The sequence below is a fragment of the Prionailurus bengalensis genome, chromosome B1, assembly GCF_016509475.1.
Source record: "Prionailurus bengalensis isolate Pbe53 chromosome B1, Fcat_Pben_1.1_paternal_pri, whole genome shotgun sequence".
In the NCBI taxonomy this organism is placed as follows: domain Eukaryota; kingdom Metazoa; phylum Chordata; class Mammalia; order Carnivora; family Felidae; genus Prionailurus; species Prionailurus bengalensis.
The window spans coordinates 76,080,005-76,103,639 of NC_057344.1; the positions used below are offsets into that span (position 1 = coordinate 76,080,005).

Sequence of the window (23,635 nt, forward strand, 5' to 3'; positions counted from 1 at the left end):
CCCATTACAGTTATTTATATGGCACACCCCAGAGCTGGAGCCTAGTTTGGAGCTCCATCACTCAAGGGAAATTGTAAAAGATTTAGCAAAGAAACACCAAATTTCAAATATAAAATCTCAAAATTCCAGGGCCGAGATGGCATCCTAATTCCATGTTTTTGATTCCTTCTTTCTTCCAATTTCCCACTGAAAGGAATGACCTGATCGGTGAAGTTTTACAGCATTACTGGAACCAGACATAAAACTTCAAGGTGTTTTTCATCAGGAAGTAATGCAGACGACAGCAGAGCAACGTGCTGGGCATCCAGAAACGCAACAGGAAGTCTGCCAGAAGGGCGGGCAGGAGGCCTGTCTCTGTACTCTGGCCACTCCAGAACCCTCTCCACCATCTCCCAGACTAGAGATGCGTAAAGAAGGGTGGACAGAAGAAACGGAGTGAAGTGACAGTTAAGTGACAGGCTTCTCTGCCCACTCCTCCCTGGAGACTAAAAACAGTATGACCTAGAGGCCAGTGCACACCTCCTGTAAACTCAGCATCCAAATATAGCTCTTTAACATTTATTACTGGTGATAATTTGAAGATGGTATTTAACTTCTCTTAAAACTTTCAGTCACAAGTTCCCCTGAGCATAAAAGTCAAAAACATTCCTAGCCAGTGAGAGCCCAATTAGACTCCAAAGGGGTCCCAGCCCACCTAACCCACAGACACACTAAGAGCAAATGGGTGACTCACGAGTGTGGCTGCTCCCAGCCTCTCAAAATTTCCATCTTCTCCAGTCCCCAAAAAACTTCCATCCATCAACCTAAGTCAATAAGCCATGAATTATTGAGCTCACAGGATACAGATCATGAATATGTATGTGTGTGTTTAGGAGACAAGATTGTAAAACAAATGGGCTCCACCGTGGTTTAGAGGAAGCCAGCCACACGTGCCTTTAAGGAAATGGCTGAAATTATTCTACCCATGTATATTGTTCAAGCATGTAGCACACAAGAGATGGTGGGAAATTGGGTTTTCTGGTAGATTTTTTTACTTCTTTTCCAAGCATCCTTGTACGGAATAACTTGCTGAATGAAACACAGCTGGCTGCTCTTCACAAAAACCAAAGGTACAGGCTTTCTTTGAGGTCAGTTATGACTGCTAATGTCTGTGAGCTGCCTGCAAAAAAGCGGGGTATGTAATTATTTTTCCTTCTCTCTCTCCCTTCCTTCAGCACACTCCCCTGTCAAGGTCTCCTGTCAATTTCCTAACGGTCTCCAAATAAGGGAGCCAAACTAACCCACAGAACAGAAGAACATGCTAGTCCACAAGACACTTGACCATAATAATATGACTGAGCCTGGGATGCTATTCGTGCACCCTTTCTCCTCCAAATGCCTTGCCAGTCCCCTCTTCCTAACCCCGCCATGGCCAGGGCAAGCACTAACGCCATCTTTGGCTGCTACTGCCAGCAGTCTGCCAGTCTCCCGCCAGCCCAGGAGGCCTAAACGACACACCTGCACAGAGATTCTTCCAAGCTAGTGACAAAGTCAACCAGCCTGCCTCACTTCCTTTTTATCTGCTACTCCCCAGCCTGATCACCGCATTCAAAAAACGACCAGCACCAACAACAAAGGGTCTTGATAATCCCCTTACTAGGCCTCTCTACCTAGGGACTTCCTTCCAGTATTACCACCATCTTCAAACATTTAGGGATCACCTAACGAATACAGGACACCATGCTGCCTCCTACAGTACAGGTTAGCAACCTTTTCCTGTAAAGGGCCAGAGAGTAAATATCGTAGGCTTTGTGAGTCATATACAGGCTCTGTCATATACTCCTGTCTTTAAAAAACACTAATTGAGGGGTGATGGGGTGGCTCAGTCAGTTAAGCATCAACTCTTGATTTGGGCTCAGGTCATGATCTCACGGTTTGCGAGTTCAAGCCCCACGTGGGGCTCCGCGCTGACAGCACGGAGCCTGCTTGAGATTCTCTCTCTCCCTCTCTCTCCCTGCCCCCCCCCCCACTCCACTTGCTGACTCTCTCTCAAAAAAAATAAACATTTTTAAAAAACAATATTTGAGAAAGGTGAAAAACACTCTTTTAAAAAGAAATTTTGGTAAAACACACATAATATAAAATTTGCCATCCTAACCATGTTTAAGTGGACAGGTCAGTAAAGTACATTCGCACTGTTGTGCAATGTATCTCTAGAGCTCTTTCATCTTGCAAAACTGAAACTTCTATACTCAATAAACTCCATGTTCCCCCAGGCTCTCCGCAAACACCGTTCTACCTTCTGACTATGAATTTGACTACTATGTGGAACCATACGGCATTTGTCTTTTTGTGACTCATTTATTTCACTTGGCATGCTGTCCTCAGGGCCCATGTATGTTGAGGCCTGTATCAAAACTTCCTTTCCTTCTAAGGCTGAATAATACTCCATTGTAGGTTTATACCATATTTTGTTCATCCGTTTATCTGTAGATGAATGTAAAAGCATTCTTAACTCACAGGATATACAAAAACAGGCCATAGTCTGTTAGATTTGGCCCATAGATCATAGTTTTCCAAGCCCTGCTCTGGAAGCATAAAAGAGCATTACAACACAGAGGTCGTAGGACTTTCTCAGTCCATGGCACCTTCAGTGCATCAGTAATTTTTTCACAGCACCTCTAGGCCAAAAGAAATACCCAACCATCCCATTTATTAAGTATTTCAGTCCAAACAACTTAATATGTACTTAAGTCCTAACAACTTACCTCCTGTTGGGCACTCAAACCTCGGAATCACACTGGACAATACCACGTCATTCCACATTCCACAATGATTTTCAGGTGATACTTGATTTTTATGTACAGCACCCACCAAAAACTCAGTTTTGCAAAAGCACAATCATATTGAAAGGAATGTATATTTAATACTGAAACTCAGCAATTCCAAGCCAGTAATTCATGTGGTAGCTGACAGACGTCACTGTACTTCCCTCATAAATTTAGAGTATTTCACCGAGACCTGGCACACTGTTTAGGAACTGCAGGTAATAGGATGGAGGCGGGGAAACAGAGTCAAATGCCAAGGATACATCAAACAACAGAAAGGAGAATAGGCTCATGGATAAAAGATTGACGCAGACACTAAGCTACGGATTCTAGAAAAGGGAGATGCCTGGAACCCACAAAGTCAGGGAAAGCCACAGGCAGGAGTGGGACTTCAGCTGGTCCTTGAAGAGACAGTAAGACCTGACAAGAGAAGAGGAAGAAAGAGAAAATTCCAAGCAAAGGAAATAGTCTAAGTATAGGAGAGGTTCTGAAGCAAGAAGGAGGATGGCCTGGAGTGGGGGGTGAGGGGGCACGGTGCAAGGTGTGGACTGAGGAGACCGAGGGAAATGGGGCCATTTCAGGTTTCAGAGGGAGGGTAATGGCTTTAAAGATATGTTTAGAAAGCTTAACCCAGCCATACGTGTGAGACAACCTGAGGAAAGAAGTTGCAGCAACAAGACGTGTGAGCAGACAGTAACCCTGGTCAAGGCACATGGAGACGGGACCTAAAGTGCCCATGTTGGGAGAAGAAACAAAAGGATCACACAAAAGAACCTTACGAAGAAAGGTTAACAAAGGGGGTAGTAAGAGAAAAGGTTCAAAAACAACCAGGCATCTAGGCCAGGTAACTAGGAAATAAACGACGTGCAGAGGAGGAGCTAAGCTGGACTGGGGCGAGAGCTACGAGTTTGGCTTCTGATATTCTAAATTTGAGGAACACAGCAGGTCGCTTAGGCAAAAATATCCAGCCAGCAGTGGAGGATTTTCAGGCCATCTGTGTAGTTCATTGCGGGTGTAGGGGTTGATCAGCAGAAGACCAAGCCCCACGCGTGCCCATTATTTAGAGAAGGAAAGGGGAAAGTTAAGTCTGTGCGGCCAACAGACTACAGGAGAACCAGGAGAGTCCACGGAGTGGACATCAAAGGGGAAAGGAGGTTACTAGGGAGTCAGAAGTCTTGGATTTGTTAATAAAGGAATTCTTTCAAATTCCAATAATTTTAAACAAAAGTTTAAGTGCATTTAATGATCCAGCAAGGGGAAAGCTGGCAGGCGTACATAAAAAAGAAAAGCAGTCATCTCTTTCAGTAGTTTGAAAGGGTTTTATGGGTAGCAAGAGGGATAATATCTTCCCTTTAGGATCCTTCTTCCTTGTACCCCTATTTTCTTCAGCCCTTCCCTTCTCCTGAGTCCCCTTTCTTTCTGTTTTCTTTCAGTTCACCCCCACACATCCCAAAACGCCAACCACACCTACTGCCGTATCTTGTCACCACCAGACGGGTCCTGAGCCCGATCTCCCAACTCCCTCTGCACTGAAACTGCTCACTATGGATGCAAATGCTCATCTGCCCTGGGAGTCAGACCAGGGTCTTTGCCCAGTCCTCATTCTCCCTGTCCCCTTGTGTACACCACAGCGCTCCGGTCCGCCCCGAGCCCGGACTCCCGCTGGAGCTCGCTTCCTGAACGTCCTTCCCCACCTGCTCACCTGCAAGGTTCAGCCCCAGGTCACTCACATCACTCTCTCCCTAACTACTCCACCTTCTGTGTCCACCCCACACCTTCCCCCACCTGCCTGGCTTCCTTCTCTGGGACAGCACTTATGTTAGTCCATCTTGCTTCACATTTGTGCTTAACATGTCAGGATCCTAGGTCCCAGATTATAAACCCCATGGAGACAAGAAGGTTTTCAGGCAACTTCATTTCCCCATAGGGTCTGGTACAGACCTTTGCTTCCGGTGCACAATCACTAAGTGGTCTCAGAACATACAATATTATCCTCTGACTGCATAGGAGATGGCAGAATTTGTCCCGGAATAACTATGATAGCACCTTTGCACATAACGGCAGGTGATTCTCAGAATGCTCTCATGTTTGCTCTCCATTCCCTGCAAGGAGGAAAGAGGAGTTTGCTGTTCCCACTGTGCAGTTGAGGAAACAGACTCAGAGAGGCTAAAAACTTTGCACAAGGTCACACAGCAGTAAATTTGAGAGCCAGGACTAGAATTCAGATCTTCTGATTCACGGTCTAGTACTCTTCCAGCGCACACCCTGCTTCTGCCTGTGCTTTAGGTAATTTTTCGTTGTTTATTCATATCTGGTATATCCTTAGCATATCTGCCTGTCGCATTAAAGTCTAACTATGATTTCAGGTTCCAGAGAACAGGGATCAATACATAGAAACAGGCAGTAACTATAAACTATGACAAGTGGACTTCTGTGTTTCTAGAAATTTTTAAACCACATTTTACTTAAGCACTAAATCCAAATACACTCTACAGTTGTCTGTTCCTACAATCGACACTCTAAAGTGCTGATACTAGTAAATACGTGTGCTGAATCACCTCTGTTCGCCTCTCCATATCTGCTCTCTATCTTTTCCACCATGCTCTGAGCCCCAGATGACCTGTATGGACCACTTTCTTTCCACAGTTCCCTTGCTATCTGGTTTCCATTTGGGTTCACTCAAAGGGAGTCCAGCAGGAGACCAGAGGGAAGGAGGAGAATGAAATTGGCTATTTCTTCCCTTGCCTCCCTCTCTGAGGCACTGCCTCAGATTGGCTGTGACCCACACCTGAAGTTTCTGGTTCTATTCAGGTGGCCCTCTCCACACAGCTCTCTCTGACACTTTACAAATACATTCAGTCCTAGGGATGGTAACCATGGTCAACTTGCCCACAAATTCTTTGACATTCCTACTATCAAAAGGTGGAGTCTATGTCCTTTCCCCTTGAAAACGGGTGGACTCTGACTTCTATGAATAATAACAAAATATGCCAGGAGTAACACTGTTTCAGTTTCCAGACTGACAGCTTCTACTTCTGTCTCTTGAGCCCCCAGCAAACAAAAAGGAATCCATCTATCTGCAGTTGCCATGTTGAGACAAAGCCCAAGCCAGCCCTGTGAAGAAACTGTGTGGGATGAGGGAAAGAGGGAGAGGGAGAAGGGGGATGAAGAGAAAGAAACCCATCGTTCCAATCAGCCCCCAAGATATTCAGGCCCCAGCCACCGTACTCATCCCAGCTGAGGTCCCAGATATCAAAGAGCAGAGAGAGATGAGCCATCCCCACTGTGCCCAGCCTGAATTCCTGAACCAAAGAGTCGTGCTTTATACTAATACATGGTTGCTTCAGGTCACTAAGTTAGGGAGAATTTATTACATAGGAGTAGATCACTGAAACACCATACTCTTGTAACCAGTCCCCCCACTGCCCAACTTGAGTGCCATCTGTTCCTTCTGGGCCCTGACTAACAAAATACGTATGACAGCCATTAGGGTCATATTATAATCACACTGCAGACTTCTCTTCTTCTAGGAAAATGGTAGACCTGCACCTCCCTCTGAGATGTGGCCTGGTGACTTGCTTTGCTTTAGACAACAAAATGTGAACGGAAATGACATGGGTCACTTCCAGATAAGAGCTTCAAGAGCCAGTGGACCATTTACTGTGTTCTCTTCCTCTGACATTATGTGCCCAGCTATCAGTTCCAGATGGACCCCCACCTTGGGTCCCTGAGTTAGAAGAACATGGAGGAACGCTAGCTGCAAACTGCCCGCCCCACACCCCAAGATGGACAAGTAGTGTGAACAAATAATAAGTATTAGTTTTTTCAGCCCCTGAGATGTTGGCGTCATTTGCGACTGCAGCATACTCATCGTGACTGACATAGTACATTCCTTCGTCAAGTGAATCCTGACCAAAGCAAACCCTTGCCAGTGGAGACCATTTGAACTCCTGAATATTCTGTACACAAGGAAGCAAGTATATAGGTCCATCGCTTTCACATCTATAATCAGGAAAGCATGGAAATCAGTCAACCATTTGGAAACATGGGAACCCACCTCTTAGACTTCCATCTACAAGGAGTGAAAGAGACCAAGAGTCCCTGCTACTACACTCAGAAGTCCTCGCCACATATCCCACAGGCGGCCCCCATAGTGACTGAGTACAGCAGGGACACCAGGCAGACCTGTCCCTGGGAGACACAGGCCTCTTCTGATGGGCCTCCTCAGACTGCACAACACCGAAGGACACTCCCAGTCAACCTCCATCTCTCTACTTCACCTGGGGTCAGATTTGCACTGAGGTCCGACAACTCCCAGCCTTCCCCACCTTGCTGCCTATTTTCTCTCTCGCAAGCATTTCCCCTAATAAAATCCTTGCATGTTTAATCCTGTCTTGGCATCTGCTTCTCTGAGAACACAGACTAATACAACCACACCAATGAATATTCAGCCTTGAAAATTTAGTTTTAATAAATTAAATATACAGAAACAAGAGAACTACTCTTGCTGGTTAAGGGCTGCCTAAAGTCATAAATAACCAGTTTTGTACAACACAGTGTCTAGATCAAACTAATTCCTAAATCATCCATATTAACATGGTATCATTTTCTCTAGTATGACTTTTACAAAGTATGATTTTAAACCTATCTCCAAAAATTGATCCTTTCCTAAATGTACAAAACAGGCTTCCAATCCCTTATACAAAATCCTGGAGACCATACATACATTGGAACTCAAACTTTTCATAGTTTGGAAAAGTAAATTTGCAGGGTGCCTGGGTGGCTCAGTCGGTTAGGCGTCCGACTTTGGCTCAGGTCATGATCTCGCGGTCCGTGGGTTCGAGCCCCGCATCAGGCTCTGTGCTGACAGCTCAGAGCTGGGAGCCTCCTTCATATTCTGTGTCTCCCCTCTCTCTGTCCCTCCCCGCTTGCACTCCATCTGTCTGTCTGTCTGTCTGTCTCTCTCTCTCTCAAAAATAAATAACCATTACAAAAATTGTTTTTTAAGAAAAGTAAATTTGCCGTATTTGACTAACCCAGTGGATCTGAGGCAGCACCTTATAACCAAATATATTAGTATTCCTTCCACAGAACATACACATGTTAACACAAGTGGAATAAAAACAAATAGTCTCAAGATAGTTCAGGGGAGGGTTGACCACAAAATGAGTTCAGCAAAGGTTAGGTTGTACTGCCACATGAATTATTTAAAAAAAAAAAAAAAGGTTTTCCAAGCTTTTTGAATTTCTGACTTGAGGATAAGGGATTATGGATGAGTATATCCACACTACAGAAAACTATGCAGCCCTGTGAAAAAAATCAAATATGCCTCTGCGCTAACACAAATATGCCTTTGCGCTAACAGGCCACAGTGTTGGATGGAGAAAGCGCCTAATGGAACAACTTGCAAAGGCAACTTTACATTGTGCACATACTGACTTGGGAGAGGGATGGTAGAGGCGACCTTCGCCTGTCAAGCAGCGCCACCCCACCTCTCATTACCCGCAGTCCTTCGTGATGACCTCATCTCTGGTTAGGAAATGCCATAGAAATAGTTTATGAGAATTGATTGTGATGTAGGAATATTTTTAACTATGAATTTATTTATATTATTTATGAGACAGAGAGAATGAGTTCACCTCTGCAAACTGCCTACGTGGATGGGACGGACAGTAACTAAAATACTATGCATAACTTGGGAGCTGAGATAGTACACCATGGAAATTTATTTAGGATACTAAATTAGGCTCCTCTCCCAGGGCAAGGGACACAAAACATGAAAAAACATACACTGGAGCCTCTACAGTAGACCTGAGACTTCCAGCTATCCTTTCCCATATCAAAGGAGAGGCCACAGGCTATTGGAGGTGAGTGTTCCCCCAGGAACTCCTCTAGAAACACCCCATTCTGGACTTCCTCATCTGCCTCGGGGGCTCCTGTCCTGCCACTCATGAGAGGCACCTTACTTCATCAACCACTGAGGCAGCCAACAGTCAGGGGACAGATTGTTTACCCTCTCGCCTTGCCCTGCTTCCTTCCTAAACTTTTTCATTCTAAATGATAAAAAACCACAAAGAAGAAAATATTGGAAAGCAAGAAGAAAAATTAATTAGGGAGGAAATATTCTCCCTGGTCTCTAAACAGCCCTGGGAGAAACTGTCTGTAATGGATAAAAGTTAGGGAATTTTAGTTAGGGGTTGGAAATTCAAATCCAATACAGTAACATTCACTTTGCATTTTATTTATTCAGTAGTGACGGTATTGTTTTTTATCACAGTAAGGATGTGTTCCTGACTTCATGATTTTAAAAAACCTCATATTTGGGGCGCCTGGGTGGCGCAGTCGGTTAAGCCTCCGACTTCAGCCAGGTCACGATCTCGCGGTCCGTGAGTTCGAGCCCCGCGTCAGGCTCTGGGCTGATGGCTCGGAGCCTGGAGCCTGTTTCCGATTCTGTGTCTCCCTCTCTCTCTCTGCCCCTCCCCCGTTCATGCTTTGTCTCTCTCTGTCCCAAAAATAAATAAAAAACGTTGAAAAAAAAATTAAAAAAAAAAAAAAACCTCATATTTTAATTACAGGCATAATAGAGGGCAATATTAATTAATATACATAAAGTGCAATTAGTATTCTCTTTGCATGGCACCTTAACAAACATCCTTCCGTTTGGGCATTGTTTATTCAGCCTCCCGAGTCCAAGGCTCTGTCCTTGGCATAGAAGATACACCAGTGAACAAAGCAGGTCTGAACCTTACCCACAGGAAGCAGGCAAACCACTGTGGAGACAGCCATTAAACAAGCTATTGCACATTTAATGATTTGATTCCACTTCTGGCAAGTGCTACGAAGGAGTAGTACAGAGTGACCAGTGAGGTCCCTGTAACAGTCTCTGAGGTGGATCTCATTCTCAATTATGGATAAAGAGTCATCATTAATATTTGTAACATTAAGGTATGATAATTATAATGATGTAAAATATCCTGAACAAATAATCATGATAATTATCACTATTATAATAATGACTTGGGAAATTATTTTATATCAACTGGTCAATGAGGAAAAGCATGGGAATAAATGAGGAAGAAAGTCTAAATGTGTGAGAGAGTACAATTACTGCCAAAGAATTTCAATAGCAGCATTGTATTCCTTCATAGAGGAAAATGTCTCCATGTAGAGGCTTAGAGACCTTCAATACAAGACATCCACTCCACCTCCAGGACAGCAAGGTACTAAAAGAAAGACAACCTGGAAACAAACATGAGCTTTGAATTTTCCAAAGATATATCCTGTGTTTTCCAAGACAGATTTCATTTTGAACACTTGGTCCCTTTGTGCCCATTAACCACTAAAACAATCTGGAAATATCAATATTTTGAGGTTGAAACCACATCCAAGATGACCTCCTGAACCTAGAAGTAGCACAAAAGTCCCAGTCAGACCAAAAACACTGTTTTGCAAAATAGTGCAGCATTAAATGGTAAAAGATGAACATTTTCTATCAAACCTGTTGCTCTAAACTAGAAACCCCATTACCATGGCTTCAAAGCTGCCATAATCAGGTATTCTTCAATTCTGTAAAATGAGAGCCCATGGAAATGGTACTTTCAGATGTAGAAACCTGGGCATCCCATCAACACATGTGAGAAGTTGTTTCTTGCTTATCTCCCCACATGCACTGGCAACTCTGGTAACTCCACAAAGATTCTATGAACTAAATACTCTATGTGTCTCTTTACTCAGTGAAGAAAAACTCCTTGTAATTAGAATTCTAGGTGCATGGGTGTCTCCGGACAGCTCACAATGGAAAAGATACCAGTTGATTTATTATATGAAATGAGTGCATCGTAAGGAATTCAGAGTGGTGTTAATGGGACAGCCAATCTTTGCTGGGACCTTAAGTTGCTTCGCTTTAATTTTTGCTGTCACACAATTGTTATAATAAAAAATTACCTTCTATTAAGGAGATGACGAATCTATGACACTTGTGCTACCACTGCCCCTTTCCCCACCACAGTAAACCTTTCACTCTCTAGAACAGACTTGGCCTCAGAGGACAGCTTAACAGAGAGTTCCAAGTAGCTACTCCCCATGAACTGAAGGAAATGCAAGAGTCAGAGTCATTTGCTAATCCTCACATAGACTATCTTACTTAACATTCACAATGCTGGGTTCTGTGACACCAGCTGGATTCCATCAGACTTAAACTGTTGCCATTGTTAAGACCTATCTTTGGCACAAAAACAGACACATAGACCAATGGAATAGAATAGAAACCCCAGAATTAGACCCATAAAAGTACGGCCAACTAATCTTTGACAAAGCAGGAAAGAATATCCAATGGAAAAAACGGTGCTGGGAGAACTGGACAGCAACATGCAGAAGGATGAAACTAGACCACTTTCTTACACCATTCACAAAAATAAACTCAAAATGGATAAAGGACCTGAATGTGAGGCAGGAAACCATCAAAACCCTAGAGGAGAAAGCAGGAAAAAACCTCTCTGACCTCAGCCGCAGCAATTTCTTACTTGACACATCCCCAAGGGCAAGGGAATTAAAAGCAAAACTGGACTATCGGGACCTCATGAAGATCAAAAGCTTCTGCACTGCAAAGGAAACAGTCAACAAAACTAAAAGGCAACCAACGGAATGGGAAAAGATATTTGCAAATGACATTATCAGACAAAGGGCTAGTATCCAAAATCTATAAAGAGCTCACCACACTCCACACCCGAGAAACAAATAATCCAGTGAAGAAATGGGCAGAAAACATGAATAGACACTTCCCTAAAGAAGACATCTAGATGGCCAACAGGCACATGAAATGATGCTCAACATTGCTCCTCATCAGGGAAATACAAATCAAAACCACACTCACATATCACCTCACGCCAGTCAGAGTGGCTAAAATGAACAAATCAGGAGACTATAGATGCTGGAGAGGATGTGGAGAAACGGGAACCCTCTTGCACTGTTGGTGGGAATGCAAACTGGTGCAGCCGCTCTGGAAAACAGTGTGAAGGTTCCTCAAAAAATTAAAAATAGACCTACCCTATGACCCAGCAATAGCACTGCTAGGAATTTACCCAAGGGATACAGGAGTACTGATGCATAGGGGCACTTGTACCCCAATGTTTATAGCAGCATTTTCAACAATACCCAAATTATGGAAAGAGCCTAAATGTCCATCAACTGATGAATGGATAAGGAAATTGTGGTTTATATACACAATGGAGTACTACGTGGCAATGAGAAAGAATGAAATATGGCCTTTTGTAGCAAAGGCCTTTGTGGGTGGAACTGGAGAATGTTTTGCTAAGTGAGACTCTTAAAAACTGAGAACAAACTGAGGGTTGATGGGGGGTGGAAGGGAGGGGAGGGTGGGTGATGGGTATTGAGGAGGGCACCTTTTGGGATGAGCACTGGGTGTTGTATGGAAACCAATTTGACAATAAATTTCATATTTAAAAAAAATAAAAATTAAAAAATTAAAAATTAAAAAAATTTTTAAAAAGACCGATCTTTGATATTGCTGAGGAATGTGAATGGAATGAGAAGAAAAATGAAGCTAAGGTCACTATCAAGTCAATTACACTGTTCACCTTCCTCAATTTCCACCAGTTGTGCCATAAACAGACAAGATTACATTAGCCAGTCACTGACCTTATGGAGCGCAGGAGCCAAGACCGGTACCAAGAACCCATTGTAAATATAATTAACAAGCTGATTGCGAATCAAGGGGTGAGCCACCTAAGAGAGAAACAGGTAGTCATGAAAAAGACAAAGAGTTTAATCTTTAGGTCTTCTTAAAATCACACATTTCTGTGAACATCCTACATTAAAAAAGGAAATTCATATTTTGGCCATTTATTCCATGGTTAAAAAGTAATTCAGACTTCAAACCACTATGTAATTTTTTTCAGATGGTTTATTCCAGTATAAACAGCTTGGACTTTCAAATTTAAAAATTGGTAACTTTAGGGGTGCCTGTGTGGCTCGGTCACTTAAGCATCCGACTCTTGATTTTTGGCTCAGATCATGATCTCAAGGTTCATGGGATCGAGTCCTACGTTGGGCTCTGCACTGACAGCACAGAGCCTGCTTGGGATTCTCTCTCCCTCTCTCTCTGGCCCCCCACCCCATTCACACTCTCTCTCTCAAAATAAATAAACTTCTGAAATAACTGATAATTTCAAGTTTCTACTTGAAAACAGATAGTGGATTGAATATGTATAAGGACACATAAATTAAAATTAACAAACTATAAAGTATATTTTTGCCCCATAACTTCACCTATGTCCCATCTCAACTTCTGACTAATTAAAAAAAAGAGTACAACTACTAGAGTGGACAAGTCAATACATTTATTTTGCTAGCAGAAAGAATTCATGTTAATGATGGATTTTCTGACATTTATACTGAGGGGAAGGCATGGAGAAAATCTTTTCATAAAAAATAAGATTCTGTTCAAAAGTTGAAAACATTACCAGAGGTACAACTCTTCCTATGTTTGATTTTTAAAATATATTTAGCATGGATAACACTTTACTAATATCTTTTATGAGTAATCTTTTCAGTAATACCTCCAAACAAAAAAATCTTAAAACTATATGGCCTCAATTTCAAAATATAGCATGAAATATATCATTTCTCTGTCTTTAACCATGACTGTTAGCTTTTACTTCTCTTTCTTAAAAAAAAAATAATAATAATAAAATCAAACAATAAAGTGAAAAGCAATTTCTAGGGAAGTAAAGCTAGATCTTTAAATTACTGATAATCTCTCTCTGTGTGTACATTTGGGAAGGAACTAATAGTTTCATCTTTTTTATTTCCACACACTTCTGCAAGAAATGTTGATAGACTGTAATATTAAAGGGGGAAAAAAAAACCCTGAAGATGTAATCCATTTATCTTATATATAAATAAAACTTCCTTTGACTTAGCAATAAAAATGAGATAGGAACTAAAGTAATTTACTTTCATTTTCTTCCAGAAGCTATTTCTTTATTTGGTAGATAAACAGATTATAACTAACATTTTTCACCTTATAATCAACATAAGGAAAACTTGATTTCTTAATAAATCCAATATGAAGGTAATATTTGTATAGAAAGAAAACATTTTTTATGAAAAACCACTACATCCTTAAATATATATAAAATCTGATTTTTATTGAAAGCAGTAACAAGAAATCTGAAGGTAAAAATCTAATCAAGGAGCCAAATATACTAGAGTTCAGTGGTTGTTTTTTCCCCGAAGCAGACCAATTTCAAAGCATAGATTTAATTTGTGTTGCTAAGAAGATGCTTAACTTCTTCTAAATTCAATTGGGATAACAATATTCTTTATGTAGCATGCACCATTAAGCAAAATAAAGTGTTTTCCTTTGTATACTCCCAAGAAGACCTTGAAGTAAGAGTAGTATAATTTGGTGTACTTAGAAGCCTAAAAATATCTATTTAATGAGTGAAGCATTGAACTTATTTTTGATGGTTAAGTGGATAATCAAAACAGAATTAACACTTTTTATAAGGAAGATAAAGAAAACCTACTTATTTTCTTCTCAATTAAAACTTCCCCCAAACCTATAAACTAACATTTTTGTTCATTCAAGGACATTCAGTATGCTTAAAATAAAGCAGCAATATTCCATAAACATTAAAATTTTAAAAAGGAATGCTGATGAACTATCTTCCGCAGTGCTTGTATCCTGAATGCACCAGCACAAAGGGCTCCTCTACTGTGTTCCAGTACCCACCTGTATGACGGCATTGCAAAACTCCAGGGAGTTCATGAACTGAACGAGAGCAGGGAGTAGGAGCCAGTCGTCCTTCAGAAGGCAGTGCCATTCCTCACCTTTCTCTTCGAGCTTTGTAGGCAGGGAAGAGTAGAGACCACTGAGCCCGGTTGCAAGTACCTGTGTTCAGACATAAAAATAAGCTCTTTTCCAAAGTTCTTAGCCTGTAACTCATAGCTGCCTGGTGATGCCAATGCCACTTGTCCAAAGACCACACTCTAAGTACCGAGGCTATTCAAATATTCAAAAATATCAGCTAGCTAGGAAGGACTCAACAGGTGAAGGGTTCAACTCCAGCCGAGGACACAGCAGCACCAGAGGGATTTGGCTGACACATGCACAGTTAATACAGGCTGCTTATCTCTTATGTGCCAGGCATACGCTCAGCTGGGGGTACAGGGAGTGGAGGGAGACACATGCGGAGATGAAGAAAACATGAGTCTGCCCGCAAGGTGTTTGGGAGAGAGGCGGATCCATATACAATGCATTACAGTACAACACACTGAGTTCAAATCCAGAGAAAGACTAAGGCAATCCAGGACAGAAGATCGCACAGGTAGGAACCATGAGTAGCCTTATGAGAAAGATTCGTGCAGGCGTATTAAAGGTCATGACCAATACGCACATGTTTACAGTTTAGAAAGCACCTTAATCTGATCTCCACAAATTATAGCAAGAAGTGGAGGTCATGGGCCAGTTAGATGTGATGATGATCAGCTAAGGTGGGTCTAAGCTGAAGCATCAGCAATAAGAGAAGAGAGGAGGAAATAGAGCTGAGTATCATGTGTCAGGTGGCTGTGAGAGTGCACTAGGTAGGCCTCTATCAATCCAGTAGTAATCCAAAGGTCACAGGGTTTATTTACATCCTCTCTCAGTGCTAACATGAAACTTTCAGCATTTGGGCTTAGTCAGTGAGAGTGAATAAGAACTCAAATTTGTCAGGTTATCCAGCTTGGTCTTTAAGAAAATAGCGATCCTCTTTTTTTTTTTTTTTCCAAAGAGAGAATGTGAGCAGGGGAGGGGCAGAGAGAGAGAGAGAGACAGAGACAGAGAGACTTAAGCAGGCTCCATGCCCATCGGGGAGCCCAAAGCAAGGCTCATTCTCACACTATGAGATCAAGACCTGAGCTGAAATCAAGAATCAGATGCTTAACCGACTGGGCCACCCAGGCACCCTGGTGAAGCCTTTAATAGAGATAGAAGTGTAGGAAAGAAACACATTTACAGTGGGTACCTATTGATTTTATCTTGCAGAGTATAAGACCAAGGAAAACTATTAATTTCACAGTACTAGAGGCCTCCCAATTGGGAACTGATACCAGCTAAACAGCACCTTAGAGATCCCAATCTGGCAGCCATGCAAAGAACGGGCAGGAGTGGCCCAGAACGGGTGCAACGAGGTCATCTATAGAAGGCACTGCTCCAGGGTAAATGCTAAGTTTACAAGGAATTCAAATCAGATTGAACACTCAAGGAAACGTTCAATCCTGAGTGAGCCCCGGAAAAGAAAGAGTGAAGTATTCATTGATCTGACCGTCTAATAAGAGATGAACAGGCCAATTACAATAGCGCAATAAATACTCAAAATATGTAAGAGAAAAAATATAGTGCTCTGGATATACAAAAGGCTCTTACTCTAGACTTGGGGGGCTGAGAGCATGAAATGTTCTCAACAGAACTGATATCGAAGCTGCTGAGAAATAAATAGGAGTTACGCCAAAAAAGAGCCTTGGAAGGAAGACTATTTCAAGCAGTAGATGTACAAAAGCTCATAGGGGTAAGAAAAGATGGCATCTTCCAGGAACTAAGAGAAATACAGCATTACTGGAATGTAAAGGTAGAGGTAGAAAGAACCAGGCAGGTTCAGATCCTATAGGGTTTTGGAGGCCAGGGAAAAGAGCTTGAGGGACACCCCGATGGGGAGCCTAGTAGACAGATGTGTGCTTCTGACGCTCAGGAGTGGGATCTGGACCAGACGTGGAGATCTGGAGTCATCCATTTGTAGATGGTGGTACCTCAAGCCATCAAGACCAGAGAGAGGAGGGAAGGCAGGTTCAGACAGATGAGATACGACAAAATAATCCAGGGCTTGGCATCAGAAACAGAAAGTCAGAAGAAAGTATGGAAACAGGTATGCTGAACTTGGAAAAATTATCTGCCAACTCATTGCTGTCTCTCCTTTTCTCTTGTCCTGTTCCCACAGCACTCTCCCATCCCTCTGTGGAACAGTCATCTTTCTGGTTGTCTTTATTAGGTGATTGGCTATTTTCTCCAGTTCATCTGGTCTGACTTATTCACTGCTCTTTCCCCAGCACCAGCCTTCCATAGTGCCTGGCCGACAGTCGGTGTTCTAGAAATATGTGTAGGTCGGGTGAATGAATCTGAACTCTGAGCAAAGTCTTGGAAAGGAAGACATAAATATTTAGCAATGAAGGTTTGGAGTCTTGTTCTTAAGACTATGCAATACTCATTATTCTGCAGAACATTTTCATCCATGTTTCTCCGCCACTCTGAAGAAGACAGCACAGGCATCCTCTGGCTCCACTTTCTATAGGCCAGAACAAAGTAGGCCTCTGTGTCCAGCTGTCACATGGCACTGTCCTTCTGCACAGGCAGGCTTCTGTTTGCATCTGAACCATGCCCTTCTCAGAATACTCTTTTTGAAAAGTGAATACTAGGGCACCTGGGTGGCTCAGTCGGTTAGCATCTGACTCTTGGTTTCAGCTCAGGTCAAGAACTCGCAGTTCATGAGTTCGAGCCCCATGTCAGGCTCTGTGCTAACAGAGTGGAGCCTGCTTGGGATTCTCTCTCTCCCTCTCTTTCCCGCCCCCCCACCCTTGCCCCTCCCCCACTCGCTCTCTGTCGCTCTCTCAAAATAAATAAACTTAAAATTTTTTTTTCTTAAGTAAAATATTAGGTATGTGTTATTTTTAATTACTGTCAGTGATGTATGTAATTTGAAAATTAATGTTGCTGTAATTATATTGATATACTGAATAGCTATTCCCAGCTTTTTAGTCAGACAAATTAGGCCTGTCTATGAATTCATCTTCAAAGCCTCAAAGTGGTTAAGGAATCGGGAGTATGCAGAATTAAAGCCTTTGTACTGCGGTTAACTTAGCATGAGTTAGCAAATGTAATTGATTTTTAAAATGTGACATCAAGATTAGATTTCCCTTCAAGGAGAATTCTCCGTCTCTGTTCTTCCTTGCCAGAGGTTCCAAATTTGTAACAGGCAACTCACTCGGGTCACATTCAAAACTGGAATTAAAATGATTTGTTTGGGTATGTTGACAAGGAGTTAAATACTTTAAATAGGGGACATTCTTCTTTGGGACAACAAATGCCCTGATTTTGAAAAAGAGATAAATGCACAGTCTTGTTTACTGTTTGTTTCCAGTACTTTAACATATTATCTGGCTTGAAGGTGTTCACTTGAGTGAGTGAATGAATGCATCAATAAAGGTCATTATAAACAAAACAGAGAAATACATATACTCTTGATGCCTCCCATGTTGAAATGGTTCACCTGTTTTTCTCAGGGCCCTTCCTACTCCACTGTGGGCTTCTCTCCCAGATGCGCCCCCTGCCCCCCCACACCGCCCGACTCCCACTCTCTCCCATGGCGTCCAGCTGGTGTCTCTGCATGAAGACCTCGGATTCCCAATCTACAGGCCTGTAGTCTGTTGTGGAGTTGGATGTGTTATTCATAGTGAGTGCTTCTAGCATCTGATACTCAACATACCTGACTGGACAGATCATCCACACCTCCAGAGTGGACTAGAATGAACAAGTCAGACCGGGTGAGCCGGAGAAGACAGCCAACAAACTAACAAATGCAAGAAACACGAATGCTCTACAGAGGGACTCAGGGGGTGCTGTGGGAACAGTAGAAGGGAAAAGGAGAGGCAACAATAGGTTTTGCAGATCATTTTCCCAGTAGTTTAATGACATAATCTATTTACTTTTATATTTCATTTTTATCGTAAAAATTTAAAAAAGCATAGACATTCAACAGTTAAACATAAAATACCCATCTATTATTTGAGCCTTTTATGATCCTCTCTACAAAACAAAAAAAAAAAAAGTAATTTTAAAACATAGTATTTATTCCCAGCCCATTAAGTGTTAACTCAGTATTTCTAATTTATTTTCTCTCAAGAGTCTCCTTAAAAGAAAGCTAATCACCATATAAAATCATAAGGATAACAACAGTTTAAAACAACAGGGTGCCTGGGTAGCTCAGTTGGTTAAGCGATCAGGTCATGATCTCGCAGTTCGTGAGTTTGAGCCCCATGTCAGGGCTCTCTCACACATATTCTCTTTCTCTCAAAAACTTTAAAAACAAAATAAAATAAAAAGCAAATCACTTCCCTGACAGAACAGTATGGGACTTGTTGCAACTGTGGATTTTAGTATCAGACTAACACGGTTTCAAACCTGACTTTGCCATTTACAGAGGTTTCTAAGGTTCAGCTTCTTCAGTGAACTGGTGAAAGAATTAAAGACAATACGCATGTACAGAGATGGGCATCGTGGCTTACACACAGCAGTGTTTCCAGTGGAGGTGAGGAAAGAGGACATGCACAGAGGGCGGAACAATTCAGGGAAGGTCCATCATTAACTTTAAACAGTAATGGTACCTGGTTAATTTTAGCAAAAGAAAAAGATTTCTAGAAGATGACTTTAGTCTGAAGCTAGCAGCAAAAGAGCTGGTGGGGACCATTTGATACAACTTGCCAAAATAAAAAAGCTCATAAATTTTGGAGAGGAGATAAATAACTTTCTATCAGTGGCTGTGTACCTACAGGTTGCTTAATTCAATTTCCATTTCCTGACTTACCTATATGCAGCTTTCTACTTTGGCCAATATATAACAAGTGACAAAGACATAACCATCGATATTTAGTTACCAAAAATCAAAAGTGATAGGGTCATATATAGTTGCCCATCCATCATTTGTCGGTACTAAACTATACCCTAGAGTATTCTCATTCTCCTCCTTTTCTGGGAGAGCACGTCTTGCCAGTGGAGGCAGCGGAACGAGCTCTTCCTAAAAACTACAACACAAAAGTTTCCAAAATGTGGTCCAGTTTCCTGAAAGAGTCATTACTCTTCCCAAAGCCTGATGCTAACACACTTTGACAATCATACTAATTACAGAAAGCTTTTTGTCAATTGTGGTCCTTAGCTGGATGGCTAACAGAGTACGCTTTTATCATCAACATAAAGAGTTCTTTTTTTTTTTTTTAATTATGTTGTCAGATGTAATTATAGAAAACTGGGTACAAATCAGATTATGGGATCTATCCTGAGGGGCAACTTGGCACAACGGACCTCTGTGTTCCACTCTAACAAATAAGGTCAGTTGGAGCTGTTGTTGTCCCTCCGATTTTAATGAACTGTACAGTGTTTTAAAACACGTTTTTATAAAAGCAACAATTACTCAGTGAATTCTGCTTATAACACATAATAAGTGGGTATCTAAACATTAAAAACTGCTCCATTCTAGTGATATGTTTACATTTTGAAGTATAAAATATTACAAACCATAAAACCTAAAAACACCTCCAAGATTTAACATATTTTAATATTTTGCCATAATTTCTTCAGAGTGCTATTTAAAAAAAAAAAAAAAAACAACCCCAAAAAACAAAAAAAACAACCACATTACAAATAGAGCTAAAGCCTACTCCAATCATTTCTCCTTCCTTCATCCCCAGAAATAACCACAATTTTGAACTCAGTACATATTATTCCTGTGCTTGGTCTTGTACTTTTGCTGTATACATGTGTCCAAAAAACAGTCTATACTAAAGTTTTTTGAGTTAAAACCTTATGTAAATTTTATGTAAATACTAACATGCTATATGAAACCTCTTTCTACTTTTTCTACTCAACATGTTTTTAGATTACTGGTGTTCACACATGTGGATCTAGTTACATGCTAATACATGTGATTCATTCATTTTGAATCCTGAGTAGTATTCCATTGAAAAAGAATAAACCATTCATTTATCTTTCCCTTAATGTATTTCTGTTTTGCTCTTCCTCAAATCACTATTCTATTGAATATTTTTGTGTGTGTACCCTTGTAAACATGCGCCAGACTTCCCTGGGACAGATATCTAAAAGTGAAGACAAGATGACATAGTATGCAAATATTCCATTTTATTAAATAATGCCATACAGTTTTCCTGCATTATTGTACCAATTTATATTCTCAAGAGTTCTTGTTTTTTCTCACCCTTGACAGATGTTGGTGTTAACAGATGTCCAACAGTTAGCCAACTTGATGAGCATTATCTGGTGTCTCACTGTGGGTTCAATCTGCATTTTCCCTGATGCTACTGAAGATGAGAATATTTTCATATGTTTATTGGCTTTGGGTGTCTTCTGGGAACTGTCCATTCATATCCTTTGCTCCACACTGGGTGTGGAGCCCGATGAGAGGCTTGAACTCACAACCCTCAGATCAAGACCTGAGCTGAGATCAAGAGTTGGACACTTAACCAACTGAGCCATGCAGGCCTCCTTTGCCCTTTTTTCTAATAGGCTGTTTCATTGTTTTCTTATTAATTTGTAGCATTACATATATTTTTGTGTATTTGGGGTTTCAATCGCATACGCAGTTATGTGTATTACAAATATCTTCTCCAAATCTGTGTTTTTGTTCTTAATTCCAGTCGCTTCCTTATGGTTCATGCATTATAGGAAATCTTCATATAATTAATAAAGTGCTGCTTAAGCACAAGGATCCTTGAGTCAGGTTGCCCCAGTTCAGATCCCGACTTCATCTCTTACTAGCCATGAGGCCTTTTATAAATTTACTTACTGTCACTGTGCCTCAATTTCTTCATCTATAAAAAAGGGTATAATACTAGTACTTACAGTTGTGAGGACTAGATGATTTAATACATGTAAAGCATGAAGAACAGTATCGGCCATACAGTAAGTTCTCAACAAATATGTTACTGTTACCATTATTCATAATCATCTGTTATTCCTGGTCTTTTACACACATTTATAGGACTTTTAGCAGCGATTTGTCATGTTCCATGAAGAATCCTATTGGGATTTTGATTTAAGTCACATTAACACTTCATAAATTACACCTTACATTTGCAAGGGGGCAATGTTACTTTTACCTGGAGAGATAAAGTGATCACCACTTTAACCAATAAGTAATCAAGTGTAGCATCACAAAAGTGAGATGACCCAACACATGCTTCTTGATATAATGCAATAAGAAGTGTATCACATCACCTGTAAAGTATTCTTACAAACTTACCCTGAATTTAATCAAGCACTTAGACCTAACTTCCAATTTGCGGGACATACAGGTGATAGGGACAAGTTAAACTACGTAAGAAACAAACCCAGAGTATGTAGGACATTCAACAAGACAATGGCTTCTCTTAAAAAGTCACTGTCATTGAGGGAAAAAGTGGCAGGTTGTTATAGATTAATAGTGACTTAAAGAGATATGACAGGGGTGCCTGGGTGGCTCAGTCGGTTGAGCGTCTGACTTCGGCTCAGGTCATGATCTCACGGTCTGTGAGTTCGAGCCCCGCGTCGGGCTCTGTGCTGACAGCTCAGAGCCTGGAGCCTGCTTCAGATTCTGTGTCTCCCTCTCTCTCTTCCCTTCCCCTGCTCATGCTCTGTCTCTCTCTGTCTCAAAAATAAATAAAAACATTAAAAAAAAAAAGATATGACAATCAGAGATGTACCTTGTATCAGACTCCAGTTTGAAAAAAAAAAAACCTACAAAAATCATTCGAGGCATAACTGAGAAATTGGATATTAGATCCTATTACGGAATTATTGTATAATTTTCTTAGGTATAATAAAGGCATTGTGGTTATGCAGGAGGGTGTCCTTATTTATAGGAGATTCATACTAAAGTATTTAATGTCTGTAACTTAATTCCAAATGTCTATATCTTCATTTCAAATGGTACAGCAGAAACAAACAACATAGATGATAAACATAAATATTAACAATTTTGAATGTAAGTGGTGTGTATTTGGTGATCATTTCGGTATTCTTCCAAGTTTTCTGTATTTTACCTTTTTTATAATAAAAGGTTGTAAAGCGTAAGTGGCATTAACTTTATGGACTGATTTTCAGGAAAGTGTCATCTACACGGTATCTACAAAGAAACAGTTTTCCATTTATTTAGGTCTTCTTTTATACTGATTAAAAAAGTTTTGGGGCGCCTGGGTGGCGCAGTCGGTTAAGCGTCCGACTTCAGCCAGGTCACGATCTCGCGGTCCGTGAGTTCGAGCCCCGCGTCGGGCTCTGGGCTGATGGCTCGGAGCCTGGAGCCTGTTTCGGATTCTGTGTCTCCCTCTCTCTCTGCCCCTCCCCCGTTCATGCTCTGTCTCTCTCTGTCCCAAAAATAAATAAACGTTGAAAAAAAAATTTAAAAAAAAAAAAGTTTTATAATTTCCTCTGTAAAACCCTTTTCACAGATTTGTTAGATTTATTCAAGATACCTTAGAATTGTTTGCTTTTGCAGATAATATCTTTTCTTAATTGCCTTTGGCATACTGATCTGGAGAACCACCTGAATATTTTGATGATTTGTTTCAATGGCTGTGCTCCTTCTTTAACAGAACTACCCAAAACAATTCAAATAAGCCCAAACCCAAACCTCTGTATAGGTCCCTCACAAAACTATTTTTAGTAAGCTTCTGCCTCCACAGCATTGCTCATATCCAGCCCTTCCTTGCCATTCTCATCCCTATCGTTCTTGTTTCTAGACCCTAATGTATCTCCCGACCTCCTCAGCATCTCCCCATCCTGAGCAAACTCACCTATCTTACCCAGTCTAAACTCCTAAAAGAATTCTGATTCTACCGTGTTATTGCTCAAATTTCTTCAAGAGCTCTCTGAACTGGATAGAGCAAATGTGATAGGCAGACTAATGCCCACCCGCACCCACACACCCACACTGTCCGCTTCTAATCCCTGAACCTGTGAATGTAATAGGTTACATGGCAAAGGGGAATTAAGGTTGCTCATCAGCTGA

General features: G+C 41.2%; 1 protein-coding gene across 1 annotated transcript in view; it reads right to left on the reverse strand.

The window, feature by feature from the left end:
- FHIP1A (FHF complex subunit HOOK interacting protein 1A) overlaps positions 1–23,635 on the reverse strand; it is a 243,846-nt gene that overhangs the window by 51,633 nt on the left and 168,578 nt on the right. Inside the window, exons 5-6 of the mRNA XM_043567500.1 lie at positions 14,563–14,721; positions 12,465–12,551 (exon numbers count right to left, since the gene is read on the reverse strand). Coding sequence (XP_043423435.1) covers positions 12,465–12,551; positions 14,563–14,721 — 246 coding nt within the window. The remainder of the gene's footprint in view (positions 1–12,464; positions 12,552–14,562; positions 14,722–23,635) is intronic.